We start from the raw sequence: 2,500 nt of genomic DNA, 5'->3' as shown, positions 1-2,500 counted from the left end.
ACCTGACACACCTGAGACACCTGAAACACCTGAAACACCTGAAACACCTGACACACACCTGACACACCTGAACCACCTGAAACACCTGACACACCTGACACACCTGACACACCTGACACACCTGACACACCTGAACCACCTGAAACACCTGACACACCTGAGACACCTGAAACACCTGACACACCTGACACCTGACACACCTGTCACACCTGACACACCTGACACACCTGACACACCTGACACACTTGTCACACCTGAACCACCTGACACACCTGATACACCTGAACCACCTGACACACCTGAGACACCTGAAACACCTGACACACCTGACACCTGACACACCTGACACACCTGACACACCTGACACACCTGACACACCTGACACACTTGTCACACCTGACACACCTGAGACACCTGAAACACCTGACACACCTGACACACTTGCCACACCTGACACACCTGAAACACCTGACATACCTGACAAACCTGACACACCTGACACACCTGACAAGCTTTTCTTTTCTTTCAGATGAGGAAGAGTAAACGACTGCTGTCAGTTCATCCTATGGATTTCGACAATGAGGAATATTTCCCTCATTCACGAAGACAGTCAGTACAGGTAACACACCTGAGTCAGTACAGGTAACACACCTGAGTCACTATAGGTAACACACCTGAGTCACTACAGGTAACACACCTGAGTCACTACAGGTAACACACCTGAGTCACTATAGGTAACACACCTGAGTCACTATAGGTAACACACCTGAGTCACTACAGGTAACACACCTGAGTCACTACAGGTAACACACCTGAGTCACTACAGGTAACACACCTGAGTCATGATAGGTAACACACCTGAGTCAGTACAGGTAACACACCTGAGTCATGATAGGTAACACACCTGAGTCATGATAGGTAACACACCTGAGTCACTACAGGTAACACACCTGAGTCAGTACAGCTAACACACCTGAGTCAGTACAGGTAACACACCTGAGTCAGTACAGCTAACACACCTGAGTCAGTACAGGTAACACACCTGAGTCACTACAGGTCCCTGAGTCACTATATGTAACACACCTGAGTCACTATATGTAACACACCTGAGTCACTATATGTAACACACCTGAGTCACTACAGGTAACACACCTGAGTCACTACAGGTAACACACCTGAGTCAGTATAGGTATCACACCTGAGTCACTACAGGTAACACACCTGAGTCACTACAGGTAACACACCTGAGTCACTACAGGTAACACACCTGAGTCACTACAGGTAACACACCTGAGTCACTATAGGTAACACACCTGAGTCATGATTGGTAACACACTTGAGTCAGTACAGGTAACACACCTGAGTCACTACAGGTATCACACCTGAGTCACTATAGGTATCACACCTGAGTCACTATAGGTAACACACCTGAGTCACTATAGGTATCACACCTGAGTCACTATAGGTAACACACCTGAGTCACTACAGGTAACACACCTGAGTCATGACAGGTAACACACCTGAGCAGGTAACAGTGTGTTATGATTTGGTGTCTTTAGCAACTTCAGGAGGATCGAGGTTATCGGAACGATGTCGATTACGATCCTTACAACCATCGTACGAACCGCAGGAAGAGTCTGGACCGCTACGCCATGAGAAACGGTCCGTACAAGTTTACCTGTATATATTAACCCTTATATATTTACCTGTATATATATTTACCTGTATATATATTTACCTGTATATATTTACCTGTATATATATTTACCTGTATATATATTTACCTGTATATATTTACCTGTATATATATTTACCTGTATATATATTTACCTGTATATATTTACCTGTATATATATTTACCTGTATATATTTACCTGTATATATATTTACCTGTATATATATTTACCTGTATATATTTACCTGTATATATATTTACCTGTATATATTTACCTACATATATTAAACCTTATATATTTACCTGTATATATATTTACCTGTATATATATTTACCTGTATATATTTACCTGTATATATATTTACCTGTATATATATTTACCTACATATATTAAACCTTATATATTTACCTGTATATATATTTACCTGTATATATATTTACCTGTATATATTTACCTGTATATATATTTACCTGTATATATATTTACCTCTATATATTTACCTGTACCTATTTGTACACACCTGTGTATCAGATGAGTACGGGGACAGCAGGATGGTTCGTACCCGCTCTCTGTCTAAGATCAGCTCCTCGGTTGCTCGGCAGCAGTATGTTGACACCTCTGATGAGGAAGAGTACCAGAGGAACCCCCCCATGTACCAGCAGCCCCCCCACCGCCGCCGCAACAGCAGAGCCTCCTCTCAGGAGAACCTGGGCCAAGCCCCGCCCGTAAGACCACCGGCCAATCACAGCTCAGTAATTATTCACCTGCTCTGTTTACCAAATGAAGAGTTAAAGTTCCTGTTTGTTGGTTTTAACTTCGCAGAT

General features: G+C 42.8%; 1 protein-coding gene across 1 annotated transcript in view; it reads left to right on the top strand.

The window, feature by feature from the left end:
- Positions 1 to 2,500, top strand: part of mlpha (melanophilin a) — an 18,357-nt gene that overhangs the window by 6,158 nt on the left and 9,699 nt on the right. Inside the window, exons 6-9 of the mRNA XM_053314522.1 lie at positions 530 to 619; positions 1,560 to 1,662; positions 2,208 to 2,401; positions 2,499 to 2,500. The exon at positions 2,499 to 2,500 is cut by the window's right edge and continues 71 nt beyond it. Of these exons, the coding sequence (XP_053170497.1) occupies positions 530 to 619; positions 1,560 to 1,662; positions 2,208 to 2,401; positions 2,499 to 2,500 (389 nt within the window). The remainder of the gene's footprint in view (positions 1 to 529; positions 620 to 1,559; positions 1,663 to 2,207; positions 2,402 to 2,498) is intronic.

The sequence above is a fragment of the Scomber japonicus genome, chromosome 24, assembly GCF_027409825.1.
Source record: "Scomber japonicus isolate fScoJap1 chromosome 24, fScoJap1.pri, whole genome shotgun sequence".
In the NCBI taxonomy this organism is placed as follows: domain Eukaryota; kingdom Metazoa; phylum Chordata; class Actinopteri; order Scombriformes; family Scombridae; genus Scomber; species Scomber japonicus.
This window is presented reverse-complemented; position numbering and strand designations above follow the sequence as displayed.